Below are 14,921 nucleotides of genomic sequence, written 5' to 3'. Positions count from 1 at the left end.
TCTGGCATCATTCAGATGGAAATGCTTTCTCGACTGTTATAAGGGTTATCACCAGGTCCAGATGAAAAAAGAAGACAAAGATAAAACCGTGTTCCGCACAGATAAAGGCATCTACTGCTACACGAAAATGCCGTTTGGTTTGCGCAACGCAGGAGCAACTTATCAACGCCTAATGGACACAGTCTTTAGCGAGGATATTGGCAAAACTGTCGAAGTATACATGGATGACCTCGTCATCATGAGCCATGAAGAAGAGACAATGCTCGACAATATCCAGCGCACGTTCGATTCCTTACGTAGCGTGAACTTAAAACTTAACCCAACAAAATGCTCCTTCGGCATGGAAGAAGGAAAATTTTGGGGTTTTATAGTTACAAGAGACGGCTTTAAGGTCAATCCAGAAAAAGTGCAGGCCATCCAGCTAATGCCGTCACCTGCAACAGTCAAAGAAATGCAAAGGCTCGCCGGACGATTAGCAGCTCTGAACAGATTCTTGGCTAATCATGCGGCAAAATCTTATCCATTTATTAGTACGCTGCGAAACTGCGGAAAGAAGACTCCTTTTCAATGGACGCCTGAAGCAGAAGCAGCATTCAAGCAAATGAAGGAATGTTTATTAGTCGATCCAAAACCTTATTTTTGTACCATTACCCACACTACCTTTAATCATTCCAACAAACGGAACCTCTCCCACCTTTAGCTTTCGACCGCACAAGACTATTTTTAGACCATGCTCCTGAAAACTTGTTATTACACGGGAACATATCCCATCTTCTACGAGACCCATGAATAGCATCTGTAACTTTTCTCCAAAGCGCATCTCGTTCTTTACGGTATCTCCATAACCACTTTAAAACCAAAGCATTATTACTCACCTCGAGTTTATTGATGCCCAAACCACCATTTTTCTTAGAACATGTAACCGTCTCTGAAGGGGTAAGGTCCCAAAAACCTCATAAAAAGGATTTGAGACCATACCACAAACTGGCCTTTCAACCTTTTAACCTTGCGCGGCCGCGCATTGGTCTCACAAAAGGGAGAAAGTAATCAACAAGCTATGGTCGCGCGCCCAAAGGAAAGCATAAAATCCTTGCGCCTTCTTCCATTAGCAAAGGATTAAAATCCTAAAGGTCAATACTTCCGCCCAAATATCCAAACTTGGATATCATTTTACCCAGACTTGGGATTTATTCATCTGTGTCCACACAGTAAGGTGTCACACTAGATTACAGCAGTAATCTTCTAGAAAGAATATGATCCTGCACCACCCAGACGGTTATAACCGTCCGGACACGTGTCATTACCACAAGCATCCCTGAAATCACAACAAAAGCATGCAATTGGAGAATGATCTCCACTTAAATCACTTTCCACGTGGCAATCCCCCAACCATAGATCAAACCACGATCCGTGTGCATTCACATTGGATCGAGGTTACTTAACGTGGAATTAAAGAACTTAACGGAAGGAAATATAACCGCTACGGCGTTAGCATCTTCCGTCATCTTTTCAATAACAGGTTTTCCCTCCCAAACTCCCGGTTATAAATTGGAGAACTGTTCAGGTATAAACTCAGATCACATTTACCTCTCAAATACTTTTCTCTTCTCCATTACCAATACTTATTCTTACACCGGAGTCGGGTCAAGGAAAGAACCCTCTTCTCCCCTTGGCGAGGCTAACGGTGCTCTGTTTTGCAGAATCACCGGAGAAGAAGATCGGCAGTAACTAAATCAACCGAGGAAGAGCTAACCCTTTTATGCGGAATCAAACCCCCTAGATATCTCGGTTCCGACCATTTATCTAGTGTTTCTTCAGTCTCCCATCCTACCCAATTTATCTACATATCATACTTTATTTTAATTTGATTTAAATAACACTCTAAGAAATTCTATACTAACTTAGGTTATCTATATACCAAGCCCGGTCCCAACCAGACCGGGTTGTCCAATCTGGATTTTAGAACACTCTTGAAAGATTAAAAAAGCTAACATAGTAATCTAGATTTAAAATAATAAATATAAATATTAATCTATATAAAAATAATATTTATTTTGAATGGCCAACTATATCACCGGATAAGCATCCGGTAATGCCCTTAATCGAGCAAATGCATCCCCTCCTTCATAACACTCAGAGTTGGATGCATACCCGACCCACCAAGCCACCATCGCCGGGGAAAATATGCTCACCCGAAGGCCCACTGCGGTAAAACCCGGTTCGGCTTGGTTTCGAACTGGCGACCTCTAGATAGGTATAGTTCTAAACTTCATTGCCACCACCAATGTTCTTCAAAGTGATGCTAGTGAAAGTTGAACTTGAGACCTTAAGGAGAGTAGTGAAAGTTGAACTTGAGACCTTAAGGAGAGAAATCAAGTAACTAATCACTAAACCAACTTGTTAGGACATATATAAAAATAATATTAAATCAGGGAAAACGTATTGAAATATAAATTATCGAGAGAAAAAAAAATGAAGAAAGGGGGTCATGAGTCACATGAGAGGGGTGTACGCAATGAGTATGAAAGAGTTTTGGCAACAAACTATGGAAAAGGCAGCTCATGGATTTTAATGCTCCCTTGCTTCATAATGTTGTCTCTCTGACTTTCATACTCTCCTACTCTCTCTCTCACACACAAACACACTTTCTCTCACTCACAGAAATAACAACCAAAATTTACATTGTTGTCCTTTCCTTCTTTCTTATTTTCACATTACGTGTATGTAAGTATTGTTTTAATTTTAGGTTAGCTTATTTTGGAGCTACTTTTAATTTATTGAGTTATAAAAAGTTTTTTTTTTGAAAGGTATAGATCAGTGGATAATCCCTAGGCTGGTGAAACCCAAGCCGCAAGTTCGAATCCTCCGGCGCTCGAAAGCTACCTCCCGGTTGGACCGGACTCACCCCCGTGCGGGAAACCCACTAGGCCCGGGATCGAACCCGGGACCTGTGGGTGAAAACCCTCACACCTCAACCGCTGAGACACGGCATCATTGGCATTGAGTTATAAAAAGTTAATAAGTCATTTTGATAGTGTTTGAATAAGAGTTGAGAAGAAGTTTTATGAAAAGGTTAAGCCAATTGCTTTTGATCATTAGCCATTAACATAACTAGATCTTTTGAGTTAGACTTTCGACAATTTGAAGACTTACCTTCAGTCGTTCGAGAATTTTTAAACAATATTGTTATAACACTCTCGACAACCCATACCTCCAAATGATAAAAATAAAAGCCTAAAGCAGCAAAATCTTGCAGCTTCATTAATTGAATTTCAAGCAACAATCTTGATGATCATAAATAGATCTTTTGAAATTAAAACACATCCTCAACCAAATAACATTTGAATGAAACTAAAATAAATTAAAAACCATAAAGTTTCGCTTCATGGGAAAATTGGTCTTTGTATTTAGAGCATTCTCATCCAAATCATCAAAATATGTGAGGGGTAGTTTTTATATTAAAAAGAGTATAAAAAATGGTTGTGAGTGGAGGAGAGAGAAAATGTTACTGTTCATCTGTATATTTGAGGGGACACTGTTCACCCAGTATAATTTTTTTAATATATATTGAAAGTGGTTGTGAGTGAAGGAGAGAGAAAAATGTAATGATAATATTATTTAACTGAAAAGGAAAGAGAAAAAGTATTTGTTTTTAGTGAAAATATATTGATATAAGAGTTGTTTTTTAGTGGAATGTATGTATAATTTGATGGATTGGATGAGAATGCTCTAAACCTTTATCTCCCTATAGATACAAATTATACACACACACACACACACATATATATATATACACACACACTAATATATATTGTTTTTTTAATTACTATCCAATCCCCTCCCTCCCCCTGGCCTCACCACTAGTCACATATCTTTGGTTTTATCCGTTCCTCTACAAAATCGTTCTCCAAAACCATCCACCACAAGCAATGCTCACGATAAGTAAAAATGATACGTTCAAACTGATTATTAGGGATTGTCTAAGGTTATCTTGCCCACGACATCATAGCTTATTGAAATTAAAGAAATTTGAAATAACTTGTTGTAAAGAAATTTTAGGCTTTCAAGATATCATAGTGACTTATTATAGGTTGTGTTTGTACATGATATTTTTGGAAATCTTTGTTTTGTATGTTTGGTGAAGCAAATTAACACTTAGGGTGTCCGGGGCACCCTTCGGTGACCCCTTAGGTGACTCAAGTCACCGATTAGGTGAGCACTGCCATCCATTAGGTGAGTTAGAGAGAGGGTGTGAATCCGGTGGGGAGGTGCCGAAGAGAGGGGGAGGAGAGAGAGAGGAGAGAGGGAGAGGGGACCAATCAATGCTTTTCTTTTTTTTTTTAAAAAAAAAAAAACCAATTCACCTAAGAGGGGAGTGCCGCCATCAATTTAGGGTGTTAGGGGAGTTTAAGAGGGGAGTTGACGTGGCACACGAGGATTGGTTGGGCGTAAGAGAGGGGACTCATCTCTTATGTGAGCACCCCTTACACCCTTAGATACATCGCTCTATATGAGAAAAATAATTGATTTGAAATTTTAATCAATAAAAAAATATAAGTTTACTAATACTATTCATGTAATGTTAAAAGTACAACATGCTTGAAACATCGTATAGTTTAGGCGTAGGATATGATCAGGTAGTTCCGCTGATAACACGATGATACTCCAATGCTCCGTTAGTGATCCAAGATTGCTTTTAGAAAAAGTTTAGGCTTAAATTATTATTCTCTTAAAATGCTTTATTGGTGACCACAAAAGTCGAAGTGTCATGGGTTTGTATATGCCCATTGTTACAATCACAATAATTAAAAGAATAAACAAAAAAGACATTCTCTTGACTATTTGTTCAACCAAAAGCTTAATCCCAAGTGTCTTCATACCAACTATAAAATCACTTAAATACTATTGATCAGTGATTCTATTTTATCTCGACGGAATCGTTAGTTTAGTAACAATAATTAAAAGAATAAACCAAAAAGACATTCTCTTGACTATTTGTTCAACCAAAAGCTTAATCCCAAGTGTCTTCATACCAACCATAAAATCACTTAAAGAGAAATATATTGTACAGGAGGAGGAAAGAAGTGTACGAAGTGCAGGAGAGAAATTTGACCCTTGATTTGCAAGATTAATGATTGAGATTAAATGGTTCCCAAATATAGAATTCACGTAACTAAAAACAAGGGAACATGTGGGGAAATGGGTAAAATAGGAAAATACAGTATTGTTGACTCATAAACCCACTTCTCCATTGATTTTCAAACGCCTATAACTTTTCATACGTTACTATTTTGTTATAAAAATTACACCGTATTAACGAGTATTTCATTCTTTTTAAAAGAAGGAAACTAGTTAAAAGGAGAAAAGACCATCATACCCTTCCATTCTTAAATTGAGAAAAACAAATATATGATCATGATTGTCTCCTACACTTCGTACGAAATTTCTCTCTTGTACATGATCTCTTATCATCACTTAAATACTATTGATCAATGATTCTATTTTATCTCGAAGGAATCATTGGTTTAATAAAGTATACAAGTGTCTTCGTACCAACTACAACTGTTTGCTTGTGTAATATCAACTATATACCAACATAAATCGAACACTTAGAAAACAGTATGCATTATTAGGCTTTTACAAGTAACGAAGTAAATATAATAATATCTTAATTTGTCCAATAAACAATTGTGTCTTTGCAAAATACCAAGTGCATATCATCTAAATATTCAGGGTTCGTTTGTTTCACAAAACTTTTAAAATTGGAGTTGAAATGTTTTCGATCAAAATTCAGTTTTGTTACCACATGGTGAAATCTTAAATATTTCTTCAAATTCCTATATTTACTGGAAAATAATCTTTCATCGCCCACATGGGCACCACATAAGACACAAAGGCTTTCCCTCTCGCCTTGGCGCCCCCATCTTCAAACCCTGCAATCGTCAACAGGGCCGGGCCTGAGAATTCGTGTACCCTGTTCGAGTTTGAAAAAACGTGCCCTTAGGCCTTAACGAAATTGGGTATTGAGCTCACTAAAAAGTCTAAACTTAATGTCAATGTACTAATAACTAATCTAAACCATAAAAATGGTTTTGTAAGCGAGCCTATGTTGGTGTTTATACGTGTATACCCTATTAAAAAAATATTTAACATATACATATCGGGTGTTTTTCATAAAAAAACGTGCCCTTCGAAATATTAGGCCCTGGCCGGTGGTCCTCCCCGCCCACCCCAAGGCCGACCATGATCGTCAACACGCCCATTGGTGCCCCTTCCTCCTTTCAGCCATCGTTCGACAACCAACCAGCTTCCCTCTTCCCTTTCCCTACTCTCGCCATCATCCCCCCACACACACAACCACCTTAAATGGTGTCCACCCGTTGCGGAGTTCACGACCTTTTAATGCTTATTTGACACTATTCACACTCTCTAGTGAAGCCCCACAACACACTATCTTACCTAAATTATTGTTAAAAACAACTTGTACATCTCAATACTCAAAATCTACTTATAGATGACAAAATTCTTAAAAGACAAATGGCCAAAATGAGAAACAAAAGCTTTTGTGACTAATATTACAAGTTGACCAATTCTTCGAGTGCAATTTCCCAACTTATAAACAATTAAAAAATATAGATTTGATCTCTTATTTCTTTAGTGGGGTCATGGCATATAAATGGACAGCTACTCAAATTACTACCATTGTCCCCACACACTTGCATCTCATTAATGACTCCTTCCTTCCTTTCTCTCTCTCCCCCTCTTCACTCTTCTTCACACCTCCCCTGTTCTATATTCTCCATTTATCATCATCATTTTCACCATTAAAATTCTAAAAACTTCCTTCCAATTGCAGGCCTCTCTCTCTCTCTCTCTCTCTCTCTCTCTCATCTTGCATTTTCATTGCATAGATTTCATTTATCTTGAGGTCTTGAGGTGTGATCATAACCCATCAAGCATGAGAGAAAAGAAAGCTCAGAAGCTCAAGCTCAGTTTCTTATTTCTACTGATTTTCTGTGAGTATTTATTAATACCCATCTTATTTTTTTTACTTTGTTTGCTTGTTCTTGTTTAAATTATTGATTTTTTTTTCACTTGGGTGTTCAAGAAAGTTAAAAAGTTTGAATTTTTATACTATTTAGCTTCTGGGTTTGCAGGTTTCTTGATTATGTGTTGTATTTAGGGTTTTACAATTGGGTTTCTTTATTTATGTAACATGAGTTCAAGAATGTGAAATGGGATAAGCTTAAATTGTTGTTTTTTTTGGCTTTGTACTACAATTTATTAAAAATATATGCTTGTTGATTGGTTGATTAAAGATTTAAGGGGTTTGGTTTGTTTTCTTTGTTGTTGAAGTTTCATTTAAATAATAATTTTATGTCAATTGTCAAGAGAAGTTGTCACTTTCATGGAGGTAAACCTAATTCTAGGGTTTTGAATATTGGAAAAATTGAGAGTAGTGCATTTTGACTAATTAAAGTCACACCTAGTAATCCTCAACTTCTAAATTTTATAATGAAATTCATCACAAATGTAATAAATTGAAATATAAAAACACAAGACATTCAAGAATGGAATCATTGGCAACAAAGATGTTATCTTTAATCCTATCATTGTAAACACATCCAAGAAGTAACTCAATTCCATTTAATGGAGCTCCTTTGTAGATATGTAATTTTGTAGTTGTTTCTGTTGGTCGGCCCGGTTTGGGTCGGCTTGTGTGTTTTAATGAAAGTTACCCTTAAAAAAAAAAAATTACCATTTTGTTTTTTTAGTTATGATATGCTTTTGTGTTTATTGTGCATTTTTAAAATTTTTAAGGACCAACTGTTCAATGTATAAATGAGCATAAATTCAATTAACAAGCTTGAGAAGCAATTTGTTGCAAAATGTTAGACACACAACCACTTGTAGTTATTAGCATTTATTGAAGCTATTTATATTTCTTTGGTTGTTACATACTTTACACATGGTTGAGGTGTGCTATTACTTGTTAGGATTCATGTTGTAAACTACAATCCCTTGTTTGTGTATGTACTTCAAAAGTGATAGTTTATATGGAATAAAATGCAGAGCAATAACATATCTTCTATCCACACGAGTCGGGTATGGTAAATAAAAAACAAAAAAAAAAGTCGCAAAATAGTAAAATCCAAAAGCAAATTACTTCATAACTCACTACTGCAATCTAATCAAGAAAATGTCGTTATCGCCGTTTCGGAGTGTTTGTTTTTGACTCGTCATGAATTAGTCAAGTTTATGTATCGTTCCGTATTTGTTTTCTTCATTAACACATGATCTTTTGAACAGGTTTCAGTGACACCCGTTGCAGTTCACGGCAAAATTCACTACTATTCGATACAAAAGTGGATAACATGATGCCCTTGATTTCTCCGACTGGAAATCCTCAACCGCTTTATCCTCTTCTTGCACCATCTCCGTTATCACCCTTCACAATCACAAATAACACCGCGCCAAAGTTATCAGGTCCGGTTGAGTTGACACTTGACCCTGAACTCCTTATTAAACATTTTACTGAATTTCGTCGTATTTTGTTGAATGTTTTTTTCAGGCCGGTGTACACTAGACTTTGATGCCATAGATGCCATGATGAGCATGACGGCAATCGACTGTTTCACCGTGTTTGCACCATACTTAGCCAACGTAGTATGCTGTCCACAATTCGAAGCAACTTTAGTGATTCTCATCGGTCAATCCAGTAAAAAAACCAAAACGCTTTCACTAAACTCGACTCTCGCTAAACACTGTCTTTCAGACTATGATCAAATTCTCATGGGTCAAGGTGCAAATAACAGTTTGCAGCAGATATGTGCCATTGGTCCGTCGAACCTAACCGAAGCTTCGTGCCCGGTCAAAGATGTTGACGGGTTTGAAAAGATGGTCAACACGTCTAAGATTCTTGCTAATTGTGGAAAGATTGACCTTGTTAACGAGTGTTGTAAGGAAACATGTCAAAATGCTTTAACGGAAGCTGCAAAAGATCTTGCGTCGGTTTCTTCTTATGATTTTGATGCAATGGGGATTCGGCGTCCTTCTGGTATCTCGAATCGGGTGATTAATGATTGCAAAAATATTGCTTTGAGATGGTTAGCAAGTAAACTTGAACCCGTACGAGCTAAAGAAGTTCTTAGAGGTTTAGCTACTTGCAATCTTAATAAAGGTTAGCCAATCGTTCTTTATCTCATCCGTTAAATCATTTTACAAACAGTGGTGAAGCTTGAGATTTTCGACCGGTGGTCGAAAACGTATATACCTAAAAAATTCTATACGAAAACTACATACCGGACACTACTGAGTGAACACCCCCCCCCCCCCCCGCGCGGGCCCCTGTTTACGAATAGGTGACCGGTTCAAAAAGACCGAATTGCCCTTTAAGTCACAAAACTGGCCAAACCTCAGGGACGAAGATGACATTTTACTCTAGTTATGTATCTTGCATAAAGTTTACTCACTTCATATCCGTTACGACTTACAATCTTTTTGTAAGAATTCAAATGAAATTGAATGGAGATGGAGTACAACCACTTTCTAAAAAAAATATCGTTTTGTTGATTTCAGTTTGTCCATTGGTTTTGCCAAACGTGGGGCCCGTTGCACGTGGTTGCGGAGACGAGATTAGTAACCAAACATCATGTTGTACCGCAATGGAAGGTTACGTATCGCACTTGCAAAAACAAAGCTTTTTAACCAATTTGCAAGCTTTGAACTGTGCTGCTTCCCTTGGGAAGAAATTACAAAAGGAAAATATAACAAAGGATGTCTATAAGCTTTGTCATATAAGCCTCCAAGACTTCTCCCTCCAAGGTTTTTTTTTTTTTTTTTTTTTTTTTTTTTCAATTTATTTAACATGAATCTTTTGGGTAATTAGTCTCTAACTCAAAGTTTTATATCATTTCTTGACATGTGGGAATCTACTACTCGATTGCAGCAAATGGAATGCAAGGTAAATCAAAAAGTTTCTCATTAGAAAAGTTTAAAAATTAGTACTTCTCTTTGGAACTTTTCTAGATTCAATAACCATTTTCCCGTAGTCATTATTATTTTAAAATGCACGCATAATGCGTGATGCGCTGATGAGAGTGCATCGCCACATCTGATGCGTTGCGTTTACATGATGGGAGAATATTGTGCCGATTTCGCATAATGCGCTCTGATGCACACAACATTGTTTTTTACGTTTTTTCCGGATTTTATTAAACACTTTTTGTGGTTCTAGAAACATTTTAGTATGCTTGATTTGAACCAAAAAGCACAACTCTTATCTTCTTATTACGTCATTAGTATTTTTTATAAGTTGTTATGTATAAATAATTTTTGAGTGTTTTTTATAAAGAGCGCATCGGATACGTGATGCGCTTGCATCGCGCATCAGATTTTTGGACCAAACGCATCAGAGCGCATCACGCAATTTAAAACCAAGGTTATTACACTATATATTGATAATATTGATTTAGGTGCACAAGAATCTTGTGTACCTAAATCAATACTTTCAGTTTATCGTTATACATAACCGCCTATGTAGCCAGTGGCGAAGCTTGAAAATTTCCACCGGGGGGTCGGAAGTCACCGAACCTAAAAATTCTATAAAAGTAAAAAAAATTTATAAAACCGGGGGGTCGAAAACGTATATACCTAAAAAATTCTACACGAAACGTACATACATAACATTACTGAGTGAAAAGTTCGGGTGGTCGGGCGCCCCTCCCGGCCCCTTGAAAGCTACGCCAATGTATGTAGCACAGTTAAACCAATGTTTATGCGGGTTTAGTAGCTCTCTAGTTAAAATGGTTTAGTAATGAACAGGTGAACATAAAGTTATTGTAGCGTGATGATAAAACATAAAAGTATTCTTGACTCTTTTAACTAATGTCTGCGGTCTAACTAAGCACGTTTAATACAAGTGTTTGACCCTTAGTCAAATATTTGACTTGTGATACTTACTTGTGTGTATGGAATAGAGTCCGGATGTCTTCTTCCTAGCTTGCCTTCAGACGCAACATTCGACAGATATTCAGGAGTGAGCTTCCTTTGTGATCTTAATGATCACATACCCGCACCGTGGCCTTCACTGTCACATTTACCCCCTTCATCTTGCAACAAAAGTACGTTTGCGCCCCAAACTCACCCTTATAATAATAAACTTCAATATCTTCATATCAAACTCATCTTTTTTATCCTCTTTTTAATCATGCAGCTATTAAGATTCCCGCACTTCCTGCAGCAGCTTCTGGGCAAAAAGGTAAATTCAAGTTCATATCTATACCCTTTTTGGAAAGGTTTAAGTTTATAATATCTTTGTTCTGTCAATATACTAACAGGGCTATACAACGATGACGTTACGTTTCTTCTTCTGTGTGTGATGACATTCGTTCTTGTGACAATTCTTTAACTGTTTAACGGATCAAGTTCTGGCTTACTTAAACTTGAAAGGTCGACTTTCTTGAAATTTAACCGTACAAGAGAAATACTGGAGAATGTGAAAACCGTCAAGATTTTTGGCGGGAAACTCGGTTTGAAGCTGAAAAGTGTATAAAAAGATTGCAATGAAGTTGAGTTAGTAGTGCTGCTGGTGATTGTTGTTACTGAAAATTGTTTTAAGCATTCTTGCATAGTGTTATGTAATAAGAATTTTGTAAAGGAGGGAGTTCATGTAAATATTTGCAGGAAACACCTTCTACTTTTATTTGTTTGCATCTTTACTCCCTATAATTTTTAATATTGGACATTCAAATGGAAGTAATTTTGTAAGTTGGTTTTTCTAGTGATTCACCAATGGGCTAACTCTATAGTGTAATAGTGGATGAAAGATATTGAATGTATGTGATTTTAAGGATATGTAATCATTTTAATTTTAAGGAAAAATATGTTAGTTTCGTTGTACGTATTTTATTTCATAAATAAATGATAGAGTTAATTATGTCTTTCGTCCCCGTGTTGGTCAAAATCAATATTTCAGTTCATTAATTTAAAATTGCTAAAACAGTTCATGTGGTTTCAGTTTTGTAACTATTACAGTCCATCCTCACTAACGTCATCCGGTTATTTTGTTAGTTTATTTGAAATGACCATAATACCCCTTTTATTAAAACTAAAATTAAAATAAATAAAGAGTTAGTTACGTTTTTTGTCTATGTGATTTGTTAAAAATAACCATTACAGTCTATTAGTTTTAAAAAATGCCAAAACACCTCATTGTATTGTTTTGGCAATTTCTAGAACTATTGGACTGTAATGGTTATTTTTAACAAACCACAGGGATGAAAAATGTAACTAACTCTTTATTTATTTTAATTTAATTTAAAATTAAAGGGGGCATTATGGTCATTTCAAATAAAGTAACAAATAACTGGACGGTGTTAGTGTATGTGGACTGTAATAGTTACGAAAGTGAAACTATAGGGACTGTTTTGCCAATTTTTAAACTAATGGACTGAAATAATGATTTTTGTCAAACCACAGAAACAAAAAAACGTAATTAACTCTAAATGATAATTGACACGCATGTCTTCGTTGCAAACTATATCTCAAATAAATCCTAAACTCTTATCAACTATTTATATTAATGAGTAAGGTATATAAAGATGTCTTGGTCAAGTGAGACATAAACATAGACATGACACGGTATTAAGTGTGTATGGGTTAATATTGATGTACACGAATGAACAGGTGGATTGTATTCAATTTACCTATTAACCCGTCAATGGATCAACCCAACATAATTGACAACCCTAAATTTATACCATCAACTTAATAAGGTGAGTCCGCCCCGATTTGTGGTATTGGATTAATTCCATGAACCTGCATCCAATGCTACTAAATCTCAAATCTCTATATAGTAAACCTAAAAAGTTGTTTTATATTTGAACTCGTTCAATACGAAACACTTATTCTTATTGTGCTTTTGAAATTGTTTTTATATATGGATCAGTAATGTATCTATCATACTTCGTATTAGATCCATATTGTACGTTTGACCCTTTGTAACTTCCGATTATAAACCATCAAGTACATAGGCTTGATTTTGTAATACATTTATGAATATTCCACACCTGTGTTGGTTATTATCATGGGGATGTACTTGGTTTGTTATTTACTACGCGCTAAGCATAAGAACCCTTAAGTTTTAGTACAACATGAATTGTATGATAGATCCAAATGTCTAAGATAGAAGGGGCTTAATTATGCAATCTTAATCAAATTTTGATCCTTTACATAGCGTGGATCCATACCTAGAAGATCTAAATTATTAACTTTACCTAATCCTATCTACCGTGAGCTAACCTAATCTATTTTTCATAGATCTGCACAACCAAGGCCCAACACCTCACAACCTAACACCCCTACTGCTCTCAGGCTCACATCACAAATGCGAACCCACTCGAACCAAGTGAACTTGGGTTTGTGTTTCAGGCAATGGCACTAGACCCTGGTAAACACAACTGGGTCATGGATATTGGAGCCTCTGATCACCTTGCTTTACATTCAACTACGATTTCCCACCTGTGTAAAACATATATTAAAATGTTTTGGTAGGTAATGGTCATCGAGTACCAATCACTGGATCAGGTCACTCTACCCTTCCCACCTCCTCGAAACCACTCCAACTTAAAAACATCCTTCACACCTTACATAATCAAAAACCTTATCTTCGTTCGTATATTTATAACTAATAATAATTGGGTTTCTATAGATTTTGACTCATTTGGAATTTCTGTGAAGGATTATCCTAGTGGGACGATCTTGAACCGCCACAATAGCTCCAGTAATTTTTACCCATTCACTGCTTCAACACCAAGCAATGCAATTGCTTAATTTGTCTCCTCAATTGTACTTGAATCATGGCACAACTGTTTAGTGCATCCTGGTGTTCATGTCCTATACTTTTTGCGTTCTAAAAAGTTTATTTCATGTACTAAACATTCTAGTTACTCGTTTTGTAATTCATGTCAGGTTGCTAAACATAAGTGTTTGCCATTTATATTATCTAAATCTTGCATGTTGTGTCAATATGATTTTGTGCATTGTGACCTTTGAACATCACCCATACAAAGCAAAATATATATATGTAGGGAACAGATGAGTAAGAAGTGTCGGAAGCAATAATAAGAGGACACGTGACAAATAACAAAAAACATAAGAAGGGACATTTTAGTCAATCTTCTTTCATTTATTATATTTATCTTTCTCTGCATCTTCGAAACCCACCATCTTCAGTCTTTTCTTCACTTTCTCTCTCTAAAATTATAACATAATAGTGCGATTTTCTTCATCAATGAATGGTTTAAACACTCAATCAACGTGTTCTTCAATTTGTTTGAAGAAACCCAGTTTATTTTTATACAATTTCTCATTTTTTTTCAACATAACATAATGTGATGGAACATGAGAAATCGATTGAAACATGTATTTCTCTTCTCAAAATTCTCAAACATTTTTTTTTTGTGTTCTTTCTTTTTATTTTTGTTTTTTTCCTAGTTTTACCCTTAGCTTTCAACATTGTCATTTACACCCCTTAGCTTTATAAAAGCTTTGTAAGATGTCATTTTGATTCCCGCTCGAGTTTTACGTTCTTATTCTTGTGTGCGTGGGTCAAATATAAAACGTTTCCGTGCTTATTATTATGTTTGTTTTCGGTTGGTCTACCTTTTGGCAATACGTTTCAATGCTTATTTTTATTTATGTTTTCAGTTGTTCTAGGTTTTGTTTTGGGAGTTAATATTTACACATCCCTCCTCTCTATCCCTTTCTATACATACATAGATGTATACACATCCCTCCTCTCTATCCCTCTCTATCCCTTTCTGTGACACTCTAGATTTTTCCGAACAAGCATCTTGTAATATCATTGTGTATATATATATTATTAAATGGAAACATGACCTTCTTGCATAATATGTGTT

At 35.9% G+C, this 14,921-nt stretch overlaps 1 protein-coding gene across 1 annotated transcript; it reads left to right on the top strand.

Moving 5' to 3' along the window:
* Positions 1-6,537: 6,537 nt before the first annotated feature.
* LOC110918760 (uncharacterized GPI-anchored protein At1g61900) lies at positions 6,538-11,877 on the top strand. Its single transcript, XM_022163045.2, has 8 exons — positions 6,538-7,016; positions 8,311-8,487; positions 8,573-9,181; positions 9,580-9,825; positions 9,950-9,964; positions 10,980-11,123; positions 11,216-11,260; positions 11,340-11,877. Exons 1-8 carry the CDS (start codon positions 6,959-6,961, stop codon positions 11,408-11,410), a joined length of 1,365 nt encoding a protein of 454 aa, XP_022018737.1. The 5' UTR covers positions 6,538-6,958; the 3' UTR covers positions 11,411-11,877.
* The last annotated feature ends 3,044 nt before the right edge of the window (positions 11,878-14,921 follow it).

This window comes from Helianthus annuus, chromosome 16, assembly GCF_002127325.2.
Source record: "Helianthus annuus cultivar XRQ/B chromosome 16, HanXRQr2.0-SUNRISE, whole genome shotgun sequence".
NCBI classification, from domain to species: Eukaryota; Viridiplantae; Streptophyta; class Magnoliopsida; order Asterales; family Asteraceae; genus Helianthus; species Helianthus annuus.
This window is presented reverse-complemented; position numbering and strand designations above follow the sequence as displayed.